Source organism: Myxocyprinus asiaticus, chromosome 4, assembly GCF_019703515.2.
Source record: "Myxocyprinus asiaticus isolate MX2 ecotype Aquarium Trade chromosome 4, UBuf_Myxa_2, whole genome shotgun sequence".
In the NCBI taxonomy this organism is placed as follows: Eukaryota; Metazoa; Chordata; class Actinopteri; order Cypriniformes; family Catostomidae; genus Myxocyprinus; species Myxocyprinus asiaticus.
In genome coordinates, this window is record NC_059347.1 from 14,320,001 (window position 1) to 14,344,827 (window position 24,827).

Consider the following 24,827-nt stretch of genomic DNA (forward strand, 5'->3'; position numbering starts at 1 on the left):
ATGTCTTAGAGTTTATCTTTTATTATAAATGTATCTTTTCTGCGCAGGTGGTTTGGAAAATGCTGGTATATCCATGAGCTTCTCAAATATGAATTTGACATAGAATTCGATGTAAGACGTTTTTGACTTCACTGATATTTAAAGGGATAGTTCACCTAAAAATGAAAGTTCTCTCATCATTTACTCACCCTCATGCCTCACCAGATGGGTTTGACTTCCTTTCTTCTGCAGAACACAAAGAGTGAATATTTCAGCTCTGTAGGTCCATTCAATGCAAGTGAATGGTGACCAAAACTTTAAAGCTACAAAAAGCACATAAAGGCAGCATAAAAGTGATCCATGCGACTCCAGCAGTTAAATCCATGTCTTCTGAAGCGATCCAATTGGTTTTGGGTGAGAACAGACCAAAATATTACTCTTTTTATTTATTTATTTATTTATTTATTTATTTTTTAATTATTTTTACACTATAAATCTTGACATCAGCAGTCTCCTTGGCGATCATGATTTCAAGCTCAATTACACTTCCTGGCACCATCTTATGCTCTGCGCATATGTCAAACACTAGGAAGTTTAATCGAGCTTGAAATCATGATGAGACTCCAATGGCAAGATGCACAGTGAAAAAGGAGTTATATTTTGGTCTGTTCTCACTCAAAACCGAGTGGATCATTTCAGAAGATATTGATTAAACCACTGGAGTCTTATGGATCGCTTTTATGCTGCTTTATGTGCATTTTGGAGCTTCATAGAAAGTTTTGGTCACCATTCACTTGCATTGTCCTACAGAGCTGTGTTCAGTAGAAGAAAGAAAGTCAAACACATCTGGTAAGGCATAAGGGTGAGTAAATGATGAGAGAATTTAGATTTTTGGGTGAACTATCCCTTTAACTAGTTCAAATAGCATAGATAATTGGTCGTGTGAGTAATTCAATTCATCCCAATGTCCAGATTCCAGTTACATATCCATCTACAGCGCCTGAAGTGGCCATTCCTGAGTTGGATGGGAAGACAGCGAAGATGTACAGGTTTGTAATGTCTTTGATTTTGAATTTCATATATATATTTTGTTGAAATAAATTTATTAAACAATCTTCTTTAAAATATTATATATATATATATATATATATATATATATATATATTATTATATTATTATATATATATTATTATATATATATATTTTTTCATAGAGGTGGCAAAATCTGCTTGACGGATCACTTTAAACCACTGTGGGCAAGAAATGTACCAAAGTTTGGACTGGCTCATCTTATGGCTTTGGGAGTAAGTAAAGTTACAAATAAAATATTATGCCATTAATTTTCTGAAATATTTAGTTATGAATTTATTGCATCTTATAATAACTAATCTCTGTTCTTTCCTAAGCTTGGACCGTGGCTTGCTGTTGAGATTCCTGACCTCATTACAAAAGGCATAATTCAACATAAAGATCAGCAAAACAGCTGAAAACAGTTGCAGGCCTTGCATTTAACGTCTTAACGGTGTCACAGCAAACACAATTAGCCGTTTTAACAACCGTTTGTTTGAAATGATGGCTTGCTTTCCATGCTGTGGTTTAAAGTTTTATTTGCAACTTCACAGAAAACCGTGTTCTACACATTCACATTTCATATTTGTACATGGAGCTGTTTTTTTCTTCTTCTTCTTTAATGTAGGCCATGGTTATTTCAATATTGCCCAAGTTTATATAACACCTGTCAATTGGAATATGTATGTTTTTCATCAGTAAAACCTGGTAAACCCATGTGGAACACTTTTAATTTGTGAACTTGGGTAAACATCATGAGGATGAGAAGTAACTTGTTAGTAAACTAACTTTCTAAGTTAAGTTTGATGTCACAGCAAAGAGTAGGTTGCAGCCCTTTGTTGATTAGAAATGGGTATCCAAAATTTAGTTGCTCAGTTGAAAGTTTCTCTTTATTACCTGACAGACAGTCGCTCCAGTACACAGTGTTGATAAAACAAGATTTTAAATTCAGTAACTCTCCAATTGCCACCTTTCCTTGTAATTCATCATTAGACTAACCATTAAAGTTTTAAAACAAGCAGTACTTGCAAATATTTTGAAATACTTGCAACTACAAGCAATGAGAAAAATTAAAAGCAAAAACTTGGCTAAATGCAAACATTTACTTCTAAATAAAGGTTTACATTATAAATACATAATTATCATCTGTTAAAAGCGAAGAAGCAAAGTTCTACATATGTAGTTGTGTGTTATTGAATTGAATTTGTAACATTTTGAAAGGTTGAATAACACAAACAGTGGTGTGACTTTTTAAAATGTTACAAATAAAAGCTGTTTGGTAAGAAATTGTCTGCTCGTACATGGAATAACTGCATCATTTGTGATTTTTGAGGGGTAATGACTTAAGTCTAAGGGGAAATATAATCAAATCATTGCTCTGTTTGTTTGAGCATCCCAACCTTTGAGTTTAGGATAGGACTATCTGTTGGCCAACCAATGTCAGATTAGGGGAGTGGATCTTAAGATGTGCCAATTTTGCTATCCAAAAAAGAATATATATATACACACATAAATATATATGTGTATATATTTATGTGTGTGTACATATATATATATATATATATATATATATATATATATATATTAGTATATATACAGGTGCATCTCAATAAATTAGAATGTCGTGGAAAAGTTCATTTATTTCAGTAATTCAACTTAAATTGTGAAACTCGTGTATTAAATAAATTCAGTGCACACAGACTGAAGTAGTTTAAGTCTTTGTTGTTATGTTATTCTTCTCACCACAATTGTACAGAGTGGTTATCTGAGTTACTGCAGACTTTGTCAGTTCGAACAAGTCTGGCCATTCTCTGTTGACCTCTCTCATCAATGAGGTGTTTCCATCCACAGAACTGCCCCTCACTGGATGTTTTTTGTTTTTGGCACCATTCTGAGTAAATTCTAGAGACTGTTGTGTGTGAAAATCCCAGAACATCAGCAGTTACAGAAATACTCAAACCAGCCCGTCTGGCACCAACAATCATCCATGCGATTATCTAATAAGCCAATCGTGTGGCAGCAGTGCAGTGCATAAAATCATGCAGATACGGGTCAGGAGCTTCAGTAAATGTTCGCATGGGAAAAATAATTGATCTCAGTGATTTGGACCGTGGCATGATTGTTGGTGCCAGATGGACTGGTTTGAGTATTTATGTAACTGCTGATCTATGAAATACCAACAGATAAAAATTAAAAACCTGGCTGCCTCTGACAGAAAGCTTACAATGGGCCCTGGTTGGATCTTCCAGCAGGACAATGATCCAAAACAAACATCAAACACAAAAATGGTTCACTGACCACAAAATCAAGGTTCTGCCATGGCCATCCCAGTCCCCTGACCTGAACCCCATTGAAAATTTATGGGGTGAACTGAAGAGGAGAGTCCACCAACATGGACCTCTGAACTTGAAGGATCTGTTGAGATTCTGTATGGAGGAATGGTGTCAGATCCCTTGCCAGGTGTTCTCCAACCTCATTAGGCATTATAAGAGAAAACTCAGAGCTCCAGGGTGCCAGTAATTATAGCCAACGTGTTTTGGAGAAAAATATTTATTTAATAAAGAGATATTTCCCCTCTTTCAATTGTTTTACTTCAATTAAAGGTTAGATTTTTGTGATTTTTTTTTTGTTGAATGAAATATCAAAAGGATAAACAATGCAGATTTTTTTTCCACAGCCTTCTTTGCTCATATTTACCAAGGGTACCAATATTTTTGGCACCACTGTGTGTGTGTGTGTGTGTATATATATATATATATTATTCTGTTTCTGTTTCTGTTAGCAATATTGGCACATCTTAAGATCCAGTGTTAAATTAGTTATCTCAGAATTAAATGTAAAGTGTATAATTTCTGCAACACCACACAGAATTGCAAAAATAATGGCTGTTTTTAAACAGGTTTTCCGAACAGTCCCCCATCTGACATTGGTCGGCAAACAGATAGTCCTGCCCTAAACTCACAAGGTGGGAATGCTCAAATAAACAGACCAATGATTTGATAGTGGAGCCATAGTGTATTTTGTTGTTTTTTTCATTTACATTTTAACATCCAAATATAGCAAGAATTTGTATAGAAAATATTTATTTTATAAGCACTATAGAAGCAGAATTGTACCATGGCTGACTTCCATAATTTCGCAGAAATTTAACACCAACAGGTCACGTGACAAAGATAATTTTACCCACAATCCACCTGTTTAATGACTAATCAAATGTGATGTTCACACTTCCAAACTTCTTAGATTGAATAGCCCTTTTTTAGCCATTCATTTTGTTCTGGGTGTTAACAGGTGTAATCCTATCAGTTATTGACAGCAAGTAGCATTTTTTTTTAGCTTAACATTATACAGTTAAGAAATATGCCTTTATGATTATGAAACCACGAGGCCATAGCAAATAATTTTACAGGTTCTACAGGTTTGGTGATTGTAATCCCCATTTCCTTTGCAGGTTCATTAAGGAAAAGAATAGCTCTTCTCATCTAAACTGAGTACCAGACAGACTGAGGGTACATTGTTTTTCTTTATTGTATACAACTTTGAATGTTTTGTTAAAACATATACCACTCTGATTAAGGACATCTTCATTTGACAATATTAAAAAATCTTGACAGACAATCATACAAATATAGATTTTTTTCTCTCACCTGAGCCTACATGAATTCACATTCTAATATGCTTGCAAGGAATTATCAGGAGGAAAATATGTTTTATTTCAGATTGGACAATAAATTTCAGAGATAGTTTTCTGCGCTGCATCTGAACAAATTACCCAAGACAGAAATGTTTTGTGTCCCTCCCTGAGACATATGAAGAAAGCAAAATAAATCTAATTTACTCAGATTAACTGCCTTTCCTTTAGTATTTAAATTTTGAGAAACATACATTAAAGTGCTAACTCACATCAAAAAATGAAAATTATGTCATCTTTTACTCACCCATTTGTTGTTCCAAACCTGTATTTTAGTCTTTGTCACCATTCACTTTCATTGTGTGGGCAAAAGATGCAATGAAACTGAATGGTGACTGAGACTAACATCTCCTTTTGTGTTCCATGGAAAACAGAAACTCATACGTGTTTTGAACAACATGAAAGTGAGGAAACGATGACAATTAAAACCCGTAGACCCTCCTGGATGAAGTGATTTGTCTGTCATGATATTTTTCCTGAGTAGTTTCTTAGCCCCAGTGATTACACTTGTGTCTGGTCATGAGAGTGCAGATCGTCTCTCCACACCCCCAGCAGGGCTGGACAGTATGCGCAGCTCCTTGTTTCCCCTTGCACAGCTGACAAGCACCTGAAGTGTCAGAATTTGACTGACTTTTCTGGTTTTGAGTAATAAGCTGCTTGAGTTCAGCAGAGATGGTAGCGTTGGGTGCTAATGAAATATCTATGACCTCGATCCGCTTTGGGTCCCACACACAGTCCTCTTCTAGACCACTTGGGACAGCTTTCATGCCACATTTAGGGGGCACCCAGGCAGTGTCGTAGCCTTGACTATGCCAGGTCTTCTGTAGAGGATGGTTGTCCTTATCAATTTTTTTGACTTTTCCACAGTCAACACTTAGTTTAAGCACTACTCGGTCATTAAATGTTGCATTCAGAGGATAGCGCTCTGCTTTCTTCTGGTCACGGCTCACATAAACACCAGGCCCCAGCATACCGTCTGCAGATACCTGGAAGCCATTTTGTATGATCTGACGGGCTGTCTGCGTTTTGGTGCCATGGTACATAGTGTAACGTCTGCCTGTTTTGGCTTCCTGTTCTGCTCGAAGATGATGGTCTTCATCATAGTACACATCCCAGCCGAAGAATTGGATTGATGACATTTTTTATCTTTAATTATTACAAGTGGTATCTCCTGTTGATTAAAGGCAAATAATTAGTATGTCCACTAGTAATAATAATGATAGTTATAAAAACAACAACAATGTTATTGTTAGTAGTAGTATTACTGTATAAAACAAATCCTAGAAAACACCATTCAGGAAAAAACAAACAAACTGTACTTTAGGTTTTCTAAAGAAGAGCTGCATACTGCCTGGACAAAGTACTGACAAGTTCATTTTTATGTCAATACGTAGTCAAACACTTGGACACACTTCATTCACTCATTCTTTACTGTTAGTATTTTCCATATTTCATATATACTGGGATGTGTGCATTAGCGTATATATATATATATATATATATATATATATATATATATATATATACATACTGTATATATGCAGTTACAGAATTATTCAAACCAGCCTGTCTGGCACCAACAATCATCCATGTGATTATCTAATCAGCCAATCGTTTGGCAGCAGTGCAGTGCATAAAATCATGCAGATACGGGTCAAGAGCTTCAGTTAATTTTCACATCAACCATCAGAATGGGGAAAAAATGTGATCTCAGTGATTTGGAGTGTGGCATGATTGTTGGTGCCAGATGGGCTGGTTTGAGTATTTCTGTAACTGCTGATCTCCTGGGATTTTCACACACAACAGCCTCTAGAGTTTACTCAGAATGGTGCCAAAAACAAAAAACATTCAGTGAGCGGCAGTTCTTGTTGATGAGAGAGGTCAACAGAGAATGGCCAGACTGGTTTGAACTGGCAAAGTCTACGGTAACTCAGATAACCACTCTGTACAATTGTGGTGAGAAGAATAGCATCTCAAGAATGCTATTCTAAGATGCGGGTTGGTGCTGTTTTGGCAGAACGAGGGGGACCTACACAATATTAGGCAGGTGGTTTTAATGTTGAGGCTGATCGGTGTATATACAGTATATACACAGTATATCTTTTGAGTGATTTAAATTTTTTGGATTAAAATCTGAGATTAACATTTTAAAATAAATTATATATTACTAGTATAACTAGTCATATCATGTAAATCTGTAATATATACATTATACATTTATATATACACATTTTAAAGGTGCTATATGTAATATTTTTACTGTACTAAATCATAAAATGACCATAATATGTCATTAGAGAATTATGAAACATGCTAAATTGAAATATTGGCTTCTCCGAAAAAAATGCTTCAGCCAGTATATTCTACTTTGAAATGTCCGGGCCGGAATTTCTGTTTATGTTTTGGCCTGTGTGATCCCACCCACTGCCCACTCACCAATACTATTTCGACACCGCCGGGATGCCAGAGTTGAACAAGTTTGCAGGCAAATACAGCACGTTGCAGCCATTGAAGCCAGCAAACGAACTGGAGAGACAGCAGGCTCAAATCGCAGCAGCGGCATCTAGCAGTGGCACTTCCGTTGTCATGCTCAGAAACCACAGACTTTACGGCATGTGCCGCTGTTTGTGGCTGGTGCCACTGAATTTAAATGGCATCTGCCGCTGTTTATGTATGATGCCAGTGAATTTACGAGGCAGATGCCACTGTTTATGAATGATGCCACTGAATTTACACGGCATCTGCCACTGTTTATGAATAATGCCACTGAATTTACGAGGCATCTACCGCTGTATATGAATGATGCCACTGAATTTACACAGCATCTGCCACTGTTTATGAATAATGCAACTGAATTTACATGGCATCTGCCACTGTTTATGAATAATGCCACTGAATTTACGAGGCATCTGCCGCTGTATATGAATGATGCCACTGAATTTACATGGCATCTGCCACTGTTTATGAATAATGCCACTGAATTTACGAGGCAGGTGCTGCTGTATATGAATGATGCCACTGAATTTACACGGCATGTGCCAATGTTTATGAATAATGCCACTGAATTTACGAGGCAGATGCCGCTGTTTATGAATGATGCCAGTGAATTTACGATGCAGATGCCGCTGTATATGAATGATGCCAGTGAATTTAAACGGCATCTGCCACTGTTTATGAATGATGCCACTGAATTTACATGGCACCTGCCACTGTTTATGAATGATGCCAATGAATTTACACGGCATCTGCCACTGTTTATGAATGATGCCAATGAATTTACACGGCATCTGCCACTGTTTATGAATGATGCCACTGAATTTACATGGCACCTGCCACTGTTTATGAATGATGCCAATGAATTTACACGGCATCTGCCACTGTTTATGAATGATGCCAATTAATTTACACGGCATCTGCCACTGTTTATGAATGATGCCACTGAATTTACGAGGCAGATGCCGCTGTTTATGAATGATGCCACTGAATTTACGAGGCAGATGCTGCTGTTTATGAATGATGCCACTGAATTTACGAGGCAGATTCCGCTGTTTATGAATGATGCCACTGAATTTACAAGGCAGATGCTGCTGTTTATGAATGATGCCAGTGAAATTACGAGGCAGATGCCGCTGTTTATGAATGATGCAAGTGAATTTACGAGGCAGGTGCCGCTGTTTATGAATGATGCCACTGAATTTACGAGGCAGATTCCGCTGTTTATGAATGATGCCACTGAATTTACGAGGCAGATTCCGCTGTTTATGAATGATGCCACTGAATTTACGAGGCAGATTCCGCTGTATATGAATGATGCAAGTGAATTTAGAAGGCAGATGCCGCTGTTTATGTATGATGCTACTGAATTTACACGGCATCTGCCGTTGTTTATGTATGATGTCATTGAATTTACACGCCATCTGCCGCTGTTTATGAATGATACCACTGAATTTACGAGGCAGATGCCGCTGTTTATGTATGATGTCATTGAATTTACGAGGCAGATGCCGCTGTTTACGTATGATGTCATTGAATTTTCACGGCATCTGCCGCTGTTTATGAATGATGCCAGTGAATTTACGAGGCAGATGCTGCTGTATATGAATGATGCCAGTGAATTTACGATGCAGATGCCGCTGTTTATGAATGATGCCACTGAATTTACGATGCAGATGCCGCTGTTTATGAATGATGCCACTGAATTTACATGGCACCTGCCACTGTTTATGAATAATGCCAATGAATTTACGTGGCAGATGCTGCTGTACATGAATGATGCCACTGAATTTACAAGGCAGATGCTACTGTATATGAATGATGCCAGTGAATTTACACGGCATGTGCCACTGTTTATGAATAATGCCACTGAATTTACGAGGCAGATTCCGCTGTTTATGTATGATGCCAGTGAATTTACAAGGCAGATGCTGCTGTTTATGTATGAAGCCAGTGAATTTACAAGGCAGATGCTGCTGTTTATGTATGATGCCAGTGAATTTACGAGGCAGATGCCGCTGTTTATGAATGATGCCACTGAATTTACGAGGCAGATGCTGCTGTTTATGAATGATGCCACTGAATTTACATGGCATCTGCCGCTGTTTATGAATGATGCCACTGAATTTACGAGGCAGTTGCTGCTGTTTATGTATGATGCCAGTGAATTTACAAGGCAGATGCTGCTGTTTATGAATGATGCAAGTGAATTTACGAGGCAGATGCCGCTGTTTATGTATGATGCAAGTGAATTTACGAGGCAGATGCCGCTGTTTATGTATGATGCCAGTGAAATTACGAGGCAGATGCCGCTGTTTATGAATGATGCAAGTGAATTTACAAGGCAGATGCTGCTGTTTATGTATGATGCCAGTGAAATTACGAGGCAGATGCCGCTGTTTATGAATGATGCAAGTGAATTTACAAGGCAGATGCCGCTGTTTATGAATGATGCCAGTGAAATTACGAGGCAGATGCCGCTGTTTATGAATGATGCAAGTGAATTTACGAGGCAGGTGCCGCTGTTTATGAATGATGCCACTGAATTTACGAGGCAGATGCCCATGTTTATGAATGATGCAAGTGAATTTACGATGCAGATGCCGGTGTTTATGAATGATGCCAGTGAAATTATGAGGCAGGTGCCGCTGTTTATGAATGATGCCACTGAATTTACGAGGCATCTTCTCTTGGACTATTTAAAGGGTCGTTCACCTCTGGCCACTGTCCTTTTAACCAATTTTTGTCCATAACAGAAATATCTTTGCTCACAATATGGGACTATCCTACTGATTTTATGAATGGTTTACATTTTTTCAAAATGAGCAGGTGGAAATACAGAAAGGATGTTTGTTTAGCTACATTTTGTTACTCAATAGCCTATTAAGACGATTTTATTCAATTGTGTAGGGCTTTACTGGTTGTTTAGATCAGTGTTACTATCAGAAATAATTAATCATTATTTCTTTAGTTATTAATTAATATTTAAATTAATTAATTGAATCTAACTCATTAAAACCTCATATGGGGCTCCAGTAAATGTAGTGCGCTACGTTTAGGAGCGGATTTGGTTATTAGCAATAATTAATAATTATCAAAGATAATTATTAATTATTCAAATCAATAGAACATTGATGAGAATCATTGTTAGCTTTTTTAACCCTTTAAATCAACAATTATAAAAGATAATCACCAATCATTAACATGGACGAAACATTAATTAAAATCAACACAAGCTTGTTGATCCTTCAAAATCAACAATCATAAAAGATAATCAATTATCAAAAATCAATAGAATATTAATAAGGATTAATTTTGACGGGGAACCACCCTGAAATCAGGGACTAATAACCAAATAGTAAAACAGTCTCAACATTATATTGTTTTCTTAGGAAAATCGACATCCGAAGAATATCGATTTTCGGGAAAAAAACAATGAATGAAGGCTTGAATCCGAGCACTGACATCCCGTCAGCATGATACAGGTGTATGCAAAAAAAAAAAAAAACACTTCTCTTTGTAATATAACAAAGTTTATTTATGCAGTAATATCAATTAATAATTAATACAATGCAGTCAATAAACTTCTGACTTACAGCTACAAACTAAACAGTGATATGATTAGATATGGAAATCAAAATAATCCTATAACACATGAGGGTGTGTGTGTGTGTGTGTATGTGTGTGAGAGAGCAAGTGTGTGTGTATGTGTGTGTAAGGAGGGACGCGCACAAAATGGCGGACGTGACTCTCGTGGAGAGTATGTCACGCGAGACTTCCAGCCAGAGAATATGGCCATGAATGTGGGCGGAGAGAAACCGGTCAATGGCGTCTACCAGTTACCACGTGTATCCGCTTGTACGATAGCTTAGAGACAAAGCTGAGCTTTACCACGAAGCTATCTACTAGCCAAAAATGTGTCAGAGAATGTTTGTGAGGGATCGCGCGTGCGTGCGTGCGTGTGGTTAGTACGAGAGAGAGAGAGAGAGAGAGAGAGAATAAAGTGATGGCCCCAAAGCCGATTTCGTGATCGTGGGAGAGAAAGCAGCTGTTAGTTTATCACTCAGAGACGCAGTTGACGGCTTGTAAACCGTCCAGCGGTCTTTGATTCTTTAATGGATAAACTCAGTTTGCCAGTCTCACCCACGATGGCGGAAATGCACAACAGTCCAGTGTGGTTGGACCACAATACAGCAAATCAAATTTGTGATAATTAATACCCTGAATATTAATAATGAGCGGACATGGCTGTCCGTAAACTGTACAAGCAATAACCTTGGTACACAAGAATAACACACTATAATATTCTATCTCTGCCCAGACGTAAACCTCTGACTTGAATTGCATGAGGATGCAGAATGTGTGTTCATTCGTCCTTTAACTCAGACTCGGTTCCTTGAGGCTCGGGTGATGACGGGAGGCCGTTTCCTCGCTCTGTCGGCGGGCGGTATGGCTGCTGATTCTCGGCGGGCTGGCGGAGAAATCAATGACGTCGACTTGATTGAAGGTGGAAGAGAAATCTTTAATCTCTTCACTTCTGCAGGCAAATGGATGAAGATGCGGATTGCTCGGCGGTCTCCTTCGGATCGAGTTAGAGTGTTCGGTGGAACACAGAGTAATCTCAACTCGTCCAGCGAGATGGAGATTGTATGGCCACAGTTTCAAGTCATACGTTACTTCCTTGTGCCACGAGGCTGCACCTGAGAGCAGCGATGAGCTGCGTCTACACATGGCGAGCAAAGTTGCTGGAAGCAAATCCCGAAAGCATTTCAGAGGTATTTCTACTCCTGATGATGTCATGGTTGAGGTGCGTTCTGTCATGTGCCTCATCCAATAGGAGTTGAGAGTTCGATCCTTTAGTGAGCAAGGCTTCATGGATTTGTAGTCTGTTTTGGACTCCCTTTGTTTGATTTTGGCGCGATTTTTATCAGTAAGATTTACGACTTTTTATGTGGGGGCCTGAGTTAGGTTTTACGACTGTGTTAGGTCTGTCTTTGTCTTCTGTCTGACTACATGAGGCCCAACAATTGGATCAGTTCATTTCAATAGATTATCAACGCAGTATTCCCAGTGATGAGAGAATATCATCTGTGATACGTTAATTTTAAGAACTCACTGCAAGGGACTATCAAGCAATTATGATAAAAATATTAGGCCTAACAGTAGTATTTTGATTGTATCATACCTATAATACAATATGATCATATTAGAACGGCCTTTTTCTATTGGCATATTAGTATTATTTTATAAGATGTTTTTATTGCTATTATTTAAAGGATGAGGTTCCTACATGCAGGTACAAAATATTACAAACATCTTCATTACCACAACCAATTCAAAGAGAGCTACTTTTTTTCCCAAGTATATTTGTCCTAAAATTGTATTTGCTGTTCATAGGTTACATTATGATTCAAATGCATTCAAAATTCACTTCTGTGTTTCAATAGTGTTTTCCATGACCACATAAAGCACTACCCTTGGGTGCAATGCACAACTTGCAAAGACTGGCTACATTTTCAGTGTGCTGGTGTGGAGGGGGACTTGACTTCGAAGGATTTATTTTGTGTATGCAACCTTATCCTAGATTTGTAAGAATAATCTCATACATGTCAGACCCATGGCTGCCTTTGAAATCAAGTTATAATTGTTATAGTTGTGCTTTGTGTTATATCAATAAAATTATCAACAATTATTTGGTAATTTATGGTGTATGTGATATGTAAAACGTACAGATTTAGGTGAAATTTAGGCAATGCTTTTGTTTTAAACAGAGATGACATCCTGGAATCTGTTAAAGCGGAAGACAACTTTTGGTCAAACAATGGTATGTGACAAATGTCTTGCAATCTGGATTTTTTAAAATTATATACCATATCGCAATTCATATGTTTAGCATATTAAGTAATTGTCTTTGTATCCCCAAACTTACCAATAAACGAATATACTGTAAGTTTTTGGTAGGAAGCTTTTTTGGGCAAGGGAATGCTGGTGGACAGGAAAAATGACAAGACTTACCATATGCATTACATTAAGGCAGAGGAGGGGGAAACGGAGAAATAGATGGATAAAATGTTATCTTGCCAGTTCACACTTTGCCTGTATATCACAGCTTTAAGCCATGTATTGTTAATGTTCTCTATCAGGATGGTATATAAAACAATTTTACATGTTTCTTTTTTACTTGTTACCGCAGACAGAAGTCATTATACAGCGACTGGAAAAAATCCTGTCAGGCCCCAGGACTGTAGCTGAGAAGAGCTATTTATTACAGATGTCCTTTTGTCTGAGGTAAGCTAATGGGAAGATGTACCAAATAAACAATTAGTACAAGAATTTCATTTATAGCAAAGAAATTGATAAGTGAGTAATGGCATTGAGACCTCTAAGAGCTACGAGTGTCAATACTTTAGAGTATTTGGATAACACCGTTTAGGATCACTTAAAACTTAACGTCCATTTGTTGGATTCCAAACTGCAGTACTTCAGTAAAAGTATCAATTTAAGTGAAAATATAAGACCGAAACCTTTAATGTGGTTAAAGTTGTACATTTTTTTACATTATTATTAATACTGTATTTATTTATTTTGTAGGTTTTGATTCAGTAGTTGCAAATCCTGGTTGAGCCTGCCCTTACTGATGAACTGGATCAGAGATAACAGATTCCACCCGACCTAAAAAGCCTCGCCATCCGTCTAAAAACCACCATGACCAGAGGCGTAGTAAAACAAGGATAAATATTAGAGATGCCTTTGGAAGATGGAAACAGCTTAAACCCAGAAATCCTTTAAAACGGATGCTGAGTTGGCTAATTTCCGTGTCAACATTCTGGCAACCGCATGAGCTTCGAGTCTGGGGCGGGCAGACAACTCTCCAATATTTTGAATTTGGACTGCAGTACCCATTTCAAACACTTGTTGTTAATCTTACATATAGCACCTTTAAAATAAATATTACTATGAAATTTATTATATATTACTATTAACATGATTATAGTACTGATACGTATATACAGTATATCATTACTTTTGAGTGACTTGAATTGTTTAGATTAAAATCTCAGATTTACATTTTAAAATGAATTTATACATATACAGGTGCTGGTCATATAATTAGAATATCATCAAAAAGTTGATTTATTTCATTAATTCCATTCAAAAAGTGAAACTTGTATATTATATTCATTCATTACACACAGACTGATATATTTCAAATGTTTATTTCTTTTAATTTTGATGATTATAACTGACAACTAAAGAAAATCCCAAATTCAGTATCTCAGAAAATTAGAATATTGTGAAAAGGTTCAATATTGAAGACACCTGGTGCCACACTCTAATCAGCTAATTAACTGTAAAGGCCTTTAAATGATCTCTCAGTCTAGTTCTGTACGCTACACAATCATGGGGAAGACTGCTGACTTGACAGTTGTCCAAAAGACGACCATTGACACGTTGCACAAGCAGGGCAAGACACAAAAGGTCATTGCAAAAGAGGCTGGCTGTTCACAGAGCTCTGTGTCCAAGCACATTAATAGAGAGGCGAAGGGAAGGAAAAGATGTGGTAGAAAAAAAGTGTACAAGCAATAGGGATAACCGCACCCTGGAGAGGATTGTGAAACAAAACCCATTCAAAAATGTGGGGGAGAACCACTACGCACAGACGTATGCAAGACATGGGTTTCAGCTGTTGCATTCCTTGTGTCAAGCCACTCTTGAACAACAGACAGCGTCAGAAGCGTCTCGCCTGGGCTAAAGACAAAAAGGACTGGACTGCTGCTGAGTGGTCCAAAGTTATGTTCTCTGATGAAAGTAAATTTTGCATTTCCTTTGGAAATCAGGGTCCCAGAGTCTGGAGGAAGAGAGGAGAGGCACACAATCCACGTTGCTTGAGGTCCAGTGTAAAGTTTCCACAGTCAGTGATGGTTTGAGGTGCCATGTCATCTGCTGGTGTTGGTCCACTGTGTTTTCTGAGGTCCAAGGTCAACGCAGCCATATACCAGGACGTTTTAGAGCACTTCATGCTTCCTGCTGCTGACCAACTTTATGGAGATGCAGATTTCATTTTCCAACAGGACTTGGCACCTGCACACAGTGCCAAAGCAACCAGTATCTGGTTTAAGGACCATGGTATCCCTGTTCTTAATTGGCCAGCAAACTCGCCTGACCTTATTGTGAAGAGGAAGATGCGATATGCCAGACCCAACAATGCAGAAGAGCTGAAGGCCACTATCAGAGCAACCTGGGCTCTCATAACACCTGAGCAGTGCCACAGACTGATCGACTCCATGCCACGCCGCATTGCTGCAGTAATTCAGGCAAAAGGAGCCCCAACTAAGTATTGAGTGCTGTACATGCTCATACTTTTCATGTTCATACTTTTCATTTGGCCAAGATTTCTAAAAATCCTTTCTTTGTATTGGTCTTAAGTAATATTCTAATTTTCTGAGATACTGAATTTGGGATTTTCTTTAGTTGTCAGTTATAATCATCAAAATTAAAAGAAATAAACATTTGAAATATATCAGTCTGTGTGTAATGAATGAATATAATATACAAGTTTCACTTTCTGAATGGAATTAGTGAAATAAACTTTTTGATGATATTCTAATTATATGACCAGCACCTGTATGTGTGTGTGTATATATATATAAACAGTACTGTGCAAAAGTTTATGGCACTTGTGAAAATGTTGCATAGTAAGGATATCTTCAAAAATAATGCCATAAATAGTTTTCATTTATCATCATACAAAGTCCAGTAAACATAAAAAAGCTAAATCAATATTCGGTGTGACCACCTTTGTCTTTAAAACAGCACCATTTCTCCTAGCTACACCTGGACACAGTTTTTCTTGGTTGTTGGCAGATAGGATGTTCAAAGCTTCTTGGAGATTTCACCACAGTTCTTCAGTCTATTTCGGCTGTCTCAATTCTGTCTCAGACTGACACGATGTTCAGTTGGGGGCTTTGTGGGGGCCCTGACATCTGTTGCAGGGCTCCCTTTTCTTCTATTCTAATATTTTCTATTTGCAAAAGTAATGTTTGGGAGTCTAACATGTATTTTTCCTATTGACACACTAAAGTTGAAGATATAAATAACCATCTTAAGACAAATGTTTTTGTGAAACATCTTAAGTGCCTAAGACTTTTGCACAGTACTGTATATATAAAAATATAAAAAATTATATTGACTATAAACAACCCGACACCACTCACATCTAGGTAGTTTCTAAATGTAAAACCGAAAATAGCCAGGGGAAAAAAAGTTGAATGTTTTTTCGACATTTTCATTTTCCAAATACTATTATTATTCCAAAATAAACCAAAGATAATGATGACACATACCTTCAAATTCGTCTTGCAAGTGACATGAAACTCAGAGTCTAAACTCTTCTTTGACGATCCAGAATATGATTACACCAAAAATAACGAAACTTTCACTTTCATTTCTTTGTCAGCACGTCTGCCTGTCCTTAATTTTTTTTTAATATATATATATATAACAAAAATGCAAATTACAATTGCTTTCACTCAAGTAACCAAATGATGTCGTACAGTAATATACCACGCATTTGTTTAATTCCATTGTTTAATTAGCGCTCGCGTTTCAATGATTAAATCATGTTACACGTCAGTCAAACTTTGTAGACCCGCCTTGTTTTATTGCCACTCATTTCATTGGTCGAAAGCTCTCTTACGCATAAACATAGAGCCAGTGCTATCAGAAGCCGTTAGCATAACGCATCGGTCACACAGACATTCTCTGGCCGGTTTACTGGCGAGGAGACAAGAAGCCGTTTCTCAATGGATATTTATGGAGGAGATGCATCAGTAAATAAACGTTTTTTTTTTTGTTTGTTGAGAAAACAGCTAATCACATAAGGAATTTACCGCCGGTCAAAAAGTTTTACACTAAACAATCCTTTTGGAGTGAACTGTGTGTGGTAAAAACGCAGTGGTCGCTATCCATCCAGTATAAAAAATAAAAAAAATCTCTCATACTGGATGTGACCGCAATAGGAAACTGGAACGTGGACATTGCATGAACGTTTTTATACAAAACCATAACCGTACTATACTATAACAAGTTACGCGGTGCTGTCGGGCGAAAACACGTAACACTAACATCATCAGCGCACTGGCGTTTCATTTGTTTTTCACCGCTTTTAATATTTCTAACAGCCAGTGCAGTTTCAATATTTCAAAATTACGAAACGGCTACCGAAAGCTTATTTGCATGTTAATCGATGCCATCGTTAACAGTTGCGAAGGCGTCGCGTGTGTTATTCGAGCACGTGCATCATGCGGCGGCGAAACCACAAAACTTCACCGATGCACCACTTCTCTCCTCCTCAGTGACACTTTCTTTCGTAAATTGAGGCCTTTTCGAGCTCTCTTGCAACCTCTGATCATCAGGTGTTGCATTAGCTCTTAAACACCGGTGGCGTCGGCATTAAAAGCTTTGCTATTTTAATTAGATTTCAACCTGTATGGTGACACGTGTCTGAGCGTCATTTAAGCGTCATGGTGACATGCTCTCTAATGCCGCACAGTGTCCTGCCTCGCGATGCAGTATGATCACGTCGAACTCACTAGTCGCAACAATCGCTCGAAATGTGTTAAAAATAAAAGTTTTGTTCACCCACAAAACGTGACAGCTTGCTGTTGTGTTTACGTCAATTTCCGTGGACATGTCCAAGACACGCGAAGTGTTACTTGTAGGGGAAGGGAACTTCTCTTTCTCGGCTGCTTTGAGAGAGAATGCAGGCGATGATGTTGGAGTCACCGCTACTTGTTTTCATAGCGAAGATCAAACATACGCACAGGAGGGTGCTGCACTGAACATACAAAGACTTCGAGAGAAAGGTGGGTCGTTATAGCCCGATATTGATGTTAACCTCTATTGTGTACATTTATTTATAGGAGGGCTGGGTATTGATACTGATTTCCCGACTCGATTTCGATTCGATATCGATTCATATGGATATATTCAGTTATAATGTCCCCTTTGTTTGCATATTATATCGCATATGTTTTTTGTTACACGTTTATTTAATTGCATAATTTGTATTAAAATGGTACTGTCTCTTTAAGAAAACCGGCAGTTCTTTAAATGAGCGCATATTAACGAGAGAGGACTCCAATGGCTTTTTTACCCCATCAGTGCTATTGATTTGGATAAACATTTGACTGTAAAGGAAAGAGGGTATTAAGAGACATTATTCAGTGCCAAATTGGTTGAATGGATCTCATCTTTGAACACACATTACACAGAACATGTCCGACCAAACTTTTTCTCTCAACACGCAGTGAAAGGATCTCGCTGCCGAATACTCTGCCACCATACTACACAATCACTGGTGAGTGAAATCGAAACATTTACCAGCCAGTTGCCAAATAAATACATTTTAGTCGCATAGCGTGAAATTTGGTTGCAAATGCGAGTGATTTCCTCCCATAGTAGTGGAGGGTTGTGCATAGAGTAAAAGATGGATCTTGGGATTTATGAATGAAGATCGCGATGCATCGGAAAATCAATATATTTACCCACCCCTAATTTATAGTGCTTTCTTGTATTTGTTGTCGGGCATTGCACCCCCCCCCCCCCTGCCAGACTGGCCTTGAGCCCCCCCCAGAAACTTCTGATGCTCCTGGACCTGACTGATGGTGAGATAATCAACATGGTCCTCCTTGAACATACAAGTGCCCCACCAAAGATCGCATCATAGTACCAGCCCATGTCTTTGTTCGATTTTAATCTACCCACAGATGTTCATATGTTGTGCATCTGCTAATGTAAGCATTTTCAAGGATACCCATTCTTCCCACACATCTCATAGCCCTGAATTTGCATGCCAGCGGCAAAGTCCATGCATTTACAGAGTTGGTTGCTATGAGACAGCCATGGGGGCTAAAAGCCTCATTGAATTCTATATAATAGCTCTTTAGAGGCCTTGCAAACAATTTCTAATGTGCTTGCTTTCAGGATCAATTGTTCTGTTTGAGGTGGATTGCACATGCCTGAAGGAGTATGAAGCCATCCAACATCATCTTTATGACTGTATTATCTTCAACTTCCCCCATTGTGGGCGAAAAAGTGGCGTTAAGAAGAACCGCATCTTGTTGGTGAAATTTTTCCAAAGGTAAGTTGGACGCTCTTGTGGAATCAAGGTCTTTGTGATGTTACGTAAGCTTGACATTCACTGTTATATAATGATAGCTAATACTGAGGGGGATCAAGAGTTTTGCTATCTTCTGATATTTGGTGTGTCTTCTATAATGGATGGATGTTTCATGTTTTTTTCTAGTGCCGTTGCAGTCTTGAAGGACAATGGGGAAGTGCACGTCACCTTGTGCAATGGGCAAGGCGGCACTCCGTATGACAGTCCAATGAGAGAATGGCACAATAGTTGGCAGGTGGTTGCCATGGCAGCAGAAGCAGGGCTAATTCTCAGTGAAATCCGTCCTTTTGACTGTGAAATGTATCAAGGTTACAGATGTACAGGTTACAGGTAAACAGCTTTGCACTTGGTACAAGACAATAAGTATGTTTGACTTTAAAGGAATTTTTCACCCAAAAATGATAATTCTCACATCATTTACTCACTCTCATGCCATCCCTTTCTTTCTTCTACAGAACACAAAAATCTTAAGAATATTTCAGCAATGTAGGTCCATACAATGCAAGTGAATGGTGATCAGAACTTGGAAGCTCCAAAAAGCACATAAAGGCAGCATAAAAGTAAAAGTTTAATCCATGTAATATTCTGAAATATTCATCTAAATATTTTAATTTGTGTTCTGCAGAAGAAAGAAAGTCATACACATCTGTGATGGCATGAGGGTGATTGAATAATTTTCATTTTTGGTGAACTAGTCCTTTTATAACATTTAATGGTTCCCCTATCATTAATTTTGTTTTGTTTTTTAAGATTTATGCATTTCAATTTCATACCAGCATTCCATCAAATTTAATTAAGTAATCTTTAACAAATCAAATAATGATAAAAAATAATATCTTAAGTACATTTTGTAAAAAAAATTACACAATTCAATTTGAGGAATTTTGTTAAGGAATTTAAATATGTAATTCCTAAAAATAGGCTTAAATATTTTTTGAGAGTTTTATATTAATATAAAAGTGTTATTGGTAAGGAATTATGTGATCAATGTGGAAAACATTACTACTCCATGATTATTAGGCCATGTTTCTTGTATTATTCTTGTGCTAAGGAGTCAAGACAAAGGTTTTCATGTAGAAGGAGCACTGACCCACATCTTCACTGGGAGTCTCCCATACATTATGCCAGAGAAACTGAAAATGGAGAAAACCATTGGGAAGGAGACCGTTTGTTTTGAGCTTCCTGCAGAGTTGAGTGAATATTTGAACAGGTAAGTATCTTGTTGCTGACTGAAAATTGGGAGTGACAAAATAATGGAAATAGTTCATAAGCACCCAAGCTCAAATGGATGAAAATGATTAAATGAAAATTCTGTCATCATTTACTCACCCTCATGTTGTTCCATACACATGGCTTTCTTCTGTGAAACACAAAAAAGAGATATGAGCCAGAATATTAGCCTCAGTCACCATTCAGGTTCTTTGTATGAGAAAAAGATGCAAGAAAGCGTTTGGAACAGCGTGATGGTGAGTGAATGATGACTGAATTTTCATTTTTGGGGGGACTATCCGTTCAATGGCACAAATGTTTAAAGGGTAAGGATTTGTGTGATATGGCCATGCCATTTGTTTACATTTACATGTTAAAATGATTGAGTTTGCCTTTGCGAAAATTTCAACATTGTCAAGCTGGAAGAGACCATCCATCCATCTATTTGTCTTATCTGCCTATCTGTCTATCATATTATGCAAAACACAATGGGCTGTGATACCCTTCTGAAGAAACCTTCTGCCTACACTCCTCCCTTTCTCATTTATTTCCTTGAACTTAGTGGATGCTAGTAGTCAACCAATATATTGAAGAGACCAATAAATCGGCTGATATTTGGTATTTTTAAATTATCGACAATCGGCCGTTTAAAGTGCTTTCACGTTTAATTCTCCCTCTATCTCAACTGCTTTAGCTGTCTTGTCTAATAACAAAGGCAAAAAGTAATAAAGCTTACACGCTATGCCATCTCCAAATATGTGAATGAAATGTCTTTCAATGATTTAATTCACAAACCCCATAAAATTGGTGCAGATTCAGTGATTTCTTCTTGTGGAGCGCTCCTAGATCTTCCTCTGAAGCGTGCATTATGTCGGCCTGAATCAGAACTGTGTACCTCTGACTCAAATGTTGCATGATGGTCAGATGGTCAGGCTTGTTTCTCCACTCACATGGCCTGACCTGTGTTCTTGTTCAATGTATTTTCAGATTTTTGTTTTTCTTTGCTATTGACACACAAGTGCCAGATTTTCTGGTCACCTACAGAGGTTGCACTACAAATATCTGATGGACCAAGTTGAAAAATTTCCATCATGGTATATTTTTTTCCCCTGTCATATTAGTTTTATTTTATATGTAGTACGTTTGATATTGTCTCGTTGTAGTAAAACACGGATGCCCATTAGCTGGACCAGCCTAAAAAGTGTTTTGATCTTACCTGAAGAAGCACAATTTATGATACCATTGTTGTCAGTTTATACTGCTGATTGTAATCTTGATCAACCGTTTTGGAGATTTTGGTCTTTCCCCATTAAAGTAGATAGGAGCTGCACTTTTAGGCCCTTTTGTATGCATGGAAAATAGAGTAGCTGCCCAGGAGCGTTCCAAAAGGACTTTGGCATTGGCCATTTAAAAAAAAACCATATCGGGTCAATCACTACTAGTGGGGGTACCTGTATATTGATAACTCTTTTCTCTGTGTCAGGAATTTCCTTGGTCATCAGTCACACCACCCAGTAAAAATTGTTCAGGAACAGTTACTGAGAGAGCTCAAGTCAGTGTGTCCTGTATGCACTATGAATGAGGACTTTCCAGAACTGGTAAGCTGCCTACCAGAAAAGCTTCAGGCATGTGACTCCAGTCTGACCCACTCGGATGTCTACTGGATTAAACCAACTGATATATATATATTTGACCAAAGTGAAAATGGGCAGCAAAAATGTGAGTCTATGGAGGACCAACAAAGCTTTACTGGCAGCTATGCACTACGGCCGTCTCTGTTACTGCATGTCCAGGAGATCACGCAGAATGAGGACTTCAGCCCTGGTACGCTCCATGTGGTTAACGGCCTGGTTTTTCAGAGAGTTCCCATCTCCCCAAGCCGTTCGCCTGTTTTCCACCAGCTTTTACTGGTGGGAATGTTTCCAGCAGAATCTCATACTCTTCAGTGCTTCAAAGACTGCTTAGAGTCGCTACTCGCTTCTTATGGCATCTCCTTTGAGGAGGCGCAGACAGGCCTAAAGCAGCAAGTGTGGATGAATTCAAAGATGCTTCCCAAGTTTGGACGGCTTGCATCTCTCCCTTCGGCTTCAGATCTTAATGAAGGTCTACAATTAAATGTTGTCTCAATAAACTTGGATCATTTAGCCACTCTGCTCTTTGGCATTTCTGACTGGCGCTTGCTTTGGAGTACCGATCCTCGCTTTCTTAAGCACTTTGAACTCGATCCACTTGGAACGTTTTGTCCTTTCTCTCTTTACCCACCAAGCTACTTGCATGACATCAGTTTCTGGATGGACCCAGATAGCTATGACGAACTGGACTTCCATGCCGTTGTGCGAGAGGTCACTTGCGGTGCAGTTAAGGATGTGGCATTAGTAGATCGCTTCAGACACCCACACATGGGTCATGCAAGCCTCTGCTATAAGCTGACTTACCAGTCATTGGACCGTGCCCTCTCTCACAGCCAGGTATTGGGACTACAGAATCAGCTACGAAGACTGTTACCTCTTCGCCTGCAGGTAACCTTGAGGTGATCTAAGAGGCTTGAGTAATGATTTACACAGACCATATCAAAGTGATGTCTTAACTCAAATTTTAATGTAAATTAAGTTTAGCTTTGTATATAAAAGCAGACTGAGTGATCTGTGTTTTGACTGAGGATTTGTTTGTTCTGTTGTTCTTTGATAAATCAACAAAAGTGAATGCGTAATTTTAGTGAATACAAAGTGTTTTATTCTTATCAAAGACTGACATATGAAACCATTGGAGCTAATTCTTTGTAATTGTGCATGAATTCCTGACAATTGATTACATAATGCTAATTAAGTTATTTAGAAGTTCTGAATTATCTATATTGAATGGTTTGTTTTAATAAAGCATCCAAAGTTTGTTTACAAATTTCAGTAGTACTATGAAACATTTTCTTTTGAAATGTTATGAGGTCTAGGAAATGAATTAATTGCAATTAAGAATTCTGCCCTGTTTCTGATTGTATATTAATTGATAATGCATGTTTAGGCATCTCGTTCAATTAGCAAACTTAGACGTAATTATGTGATTGCATATAATTTCATCTGCTGCATTTTTATTTTTATTTAATTGCTGACTTATTTTTCTAATTATGATTTCTTGTAAGTAGGTTTACACTAATGAAGATGCATTTTGATACTGTGATACTGCTGGAAAGTCTGTTATTATGTTTATGGTCATTTATGACTGTAAATGATCTTATTGCTATATAATTAAGCATTTGAAGGCACGTAGAATATTTAATCAGTGAGGCAGCTACAAAACTTTTTTGGAATTATGAGTGAAAATCAAGTCTTGAATCTGAAAACGCTGGTTTTGATTTGAATCATGTAACCTGATGTGATATTCATTTGATTGTATAAACCCCATTTGTGAACCATTTTATACATTTGAAGTGTAGTGTAGTATCATTGGCTCATATATCGTGACCAAACTACTTGGCATTCTCAAACAAGACCACATACTTCATGATAAGTGCTAACTTTAGGGCTCCTTGTTGTAAAATGCTTACATTTTCTCAACAAATTAAAACAAAACTGGCAAAAATGTCTGTATTCTTTAATTGGCTATTCTAATTTAGAACAGGGGTTTTCAAACTGGGGTCGGGAGACCACAAGGAGGTACTTGAGGTCAGCTTAAAATTTCAATGGAAAAAAGTAAAGAGAAAATGTACAAAAAAGCCAACAAATCAGCCGAATTTGACATTATTACTGTATCATTCTACTTTCTAAAGACCAGGAAACATGAGACGAATTGTGATTATTATTATTAAATTGACATATTTTTTTAATGGTTTAAAATGGTTATAGTTATTAAGGTTATGAACAAATATTTATTTAATGGTGTTCATTCACTTGGGGATGTAAAGCAGTTCTGTGTGAAGCTGTTTTGGAACAATGTTTATTGTGCAAAGTGCTATGCAAATAAATTTGAATTGAAAATGTGTTTAATAGAAAACAGATTATTTAATTTCTCAAACGTGTTGTCTTCAGAATATCATATTTACTATTTTTCTTACACTGTATAAATGAGTCTATACATGGAAAAATTTAGCTGTTTTTATATTTAAGGAAGGGGGACCCTCGCAAGTGGGTAAGTGGATTTCTGTTATATAAAAATCAAAAAAGTTTTTTTTTTTTTTTTAACATGGTACCATATTACCATTGTATAAGAATG

The 24,827-nt window shown here is 37.6% G+C and overlaps 3 protein-coding genes across 4 annotated transcripts in view; 2 read left to right on the top strand and 1 right to left on the bottom strand.

Moving 5' to 3' along the window:
- ufc1 (ubiquitin-fold modifier conjugating enzyme 1) overlaps window positions 1-2,748 on the top strand; it is a 3,291-nt gene extending 543 nt beyond the window's left edge. The window contains exons 3-6 of the mRNA XM_051696204.1: window positions 48-111; window positions 952-1,028; window positions 1,193-1,283; window positions 1,386-2,748. Of these exons, the coding sequence (XP_051552164.1) occupies window positions 48-111; window positions 952-1,028; window positions 1,193-1,283; window positions 1,386-1,466 (313 nt within the window). The 3' untranslated portion in view covers window positions 1,467-2,748. The remainder of the gene's footprint in view (window positions 1-47; window positions 112-951; window positions 1,029-1,192; window positions 1,284-1,385) is intronic.
- A 1,803-nt stretch (window positions 2,749-4,551) lies between these two features.
- gig2p (grass carp reovirus (GCRV)-induced gene 2p) lies at window positions 4,552-16,855 on the bottom strand. Its single transcript, XM_051696201.1, has 2 exons — window positions 16,576-16,855; window positions 4,552-5,909 (listed from the first exon to the last, which is right to left on the bottom strand). The coding sequence occupies exon 2, from the start codon at window positions 5,875-5,877 to the stop codon at window positions 5,227-5,229; it is 651 nt and encodes a 216-aa protein (XP_051552161.1). The 5' UTR covers window positions 5,878-5,909; window positions 16,576-16,855; the 3' UTR covers window positions 4,552-5,226.
- A 123-nt stretch (window positions 16,856-16,978) lies between these two features.
- On the top strand, window positions 16,979-24,737 carry fdxacb1 (ferredoxin-fold anticodon binding domain containing 1). 2 transcript variants are annotated; one of them, XM_051696130.1, is made up of 7 exons: window positions 17,978-18,096; window positions 18,541-18,590; window positions 18,845-18,897; window positions 19,217-19,373; window positions 19,539-19,742; window positions 20,464-20,622; window positions 22,105-24,737. In XM_051696130.1, the coding sequence occupies exons 3-7, from the start codon at window positions 18,876-18,878 to the stop codon at window positions 23,153-23,155; spliced, it is 1,593 nt and encodes a 530-aa protein (XP_051552090.1). In that variant the 5' UTR covers window positions 17,978-18,096; window positions 18,541-18,590; window positions 18,845-18,875; the 3' UTR covers window positions 23,156-24,737. The 2 variants fall into 2 exon arrangements, with proteins under 2 accessions (XP_051552089.1, XP_051552090.1); XM_051696129.1 differs by lacking the exons at window positions 18,541-18,590; window positions 18,845-18,897 and having other exon boundaries at window positions 16,979-18,096.
- Window positions 24,738-24,827: the final 90 nt, after the last annotated feature.